The 1136-nt window shown below is 64.9% G+C and overlaps 1 protein-coding gene across 1 annotated transcript in view; it reads right to left on the reverse strand.

The window, feature by feature from the left end:
• The window catches only part of LOC104540940 (TBC1 domain family member 10A-like), a gene marked incomplete at both ends in the record, with an annotated part of 3288 nt that overhangs the window by 183 nt on the left and 1969 nt on the right, over positions 1 to 1136 (reverse strand). The window contains 2 exons of the mRNA XM_010184862.1: positions 296 to 493; positions 808 to 893. Of these exons, the coding sequence (XP_010183164.1) occupies positions 296 to 493; positions 808 to 893 (284 nt within the window). The remainder of the gene's footprint in view (positions 1 to 295; positions 494 to 807; positions 894 to 1136) is intronic.

Genomic DNA, 1136 nt, shown 5'->3' on the forward strand with positions numbered 1-1136 from the left:
GGACAGGGTGACACAGCCACTACATCCCTCAGGTGCTGTGACCAGGTCCCAGTCCCGCTAGCGGTCAAGACACGCAGGAGGATGGGTTTGGGGTGCACATGCCCCCTAACCCCCAGGAAACCAGCCCAGCCTCCACTCCAGGCACGTCGCTGTCCCAGACCTGCCCTACAACGGGTCCTGTGTGCCGGGCACGGGCCAGCGGCAGCCGCAGGGCCCCCGCCGCAGGTTGTTTCCGCGCCGTGTCCGGCGGGAGCTCAAGCCGGTCACCCCGACGGGAGGAGGAGGATGGCGGGGACCTTCTACCTTCGCAGAAGAACATGTCCCAGACGCGCAGCACAGAGCTCCAGGGCAGCGTGCGGGAGAAGGCGCACATGAACCACTCCGTCATGTAGAGGATGGGGTCGATCTTCTGCTTGCTCAGGTGCTTGTAGGCCACCGGCGAGACCTTGTGCAGCAGCGAGAAAAGGATCTGCCCGTCCAGCTGAATGGCCTCCTGCGGGGACGGCGTCCAGAGCCCCAGTGACCACCACAATCCCCAGCCCGGCCCCAGGACCAGCTCCCCAGTGCCCAGCCCCACAGGGGGAGCAGCCCACCACCTTCCAGACCCATGGATGCCAGCAGCAAACCTACACTGAGCCACCCCCACCCAACTGTGGGATGTTCCTGGTACCAGGGCACAAAACAGAAACTGTGGGAGCACACAGGGTGCCCCCAGGGTCTCTTCTTTCTCCAGAGTGAGGTGCTGGGGGACCTTTTGGCACCACAGGTCCCCAACACCCCAGAAGGCACCATGGGCCCCCTCCTCACCAGTTTTTCACTGTAGTAGCCAGGCAGGTACTTCTCGCAGATCTGCACCAGGCACCAGAACGCTTGCTGCAAGCCAAGGGACAGGGGGTGAGTGCCCAGGCGGTGCATGGGGACGTCCCTGAAGCCCCCACCCCGCTCCCAGCGACTGGGCAGAAAGGGACAAGCACCCCTGGGGTGAAGGGCATCTCCCAGCACCAGCCAAGCTTTGGGGTAAATGGGTGCTGCTGCCCGCCAGCACTCCCTGAAGTGACTCATATACTCCCGCTGGTCCCAGCTCTCCGGCCACCAGGTCCCCCTGCCTCCCGGCCGCGGGCTCGTACCTCGGCTGG

Source organism: Mesitornis unicolor, unplaced genomic scaffold (genome assembly GCF_000695765.1).
Source record: "Mesitornis unicolor isolate BGI_N332 unplaced genomic scaffold, ASM69576v1 scaffold39155, whole genome shotgun sequence".
NCBI classification, from domain to species: Eukaryota; Metazoa; Chordata; class Aves; order Mesitornithiformes; family Mesitornithidae; genus Mesitornis; species Mesitornis unicolor.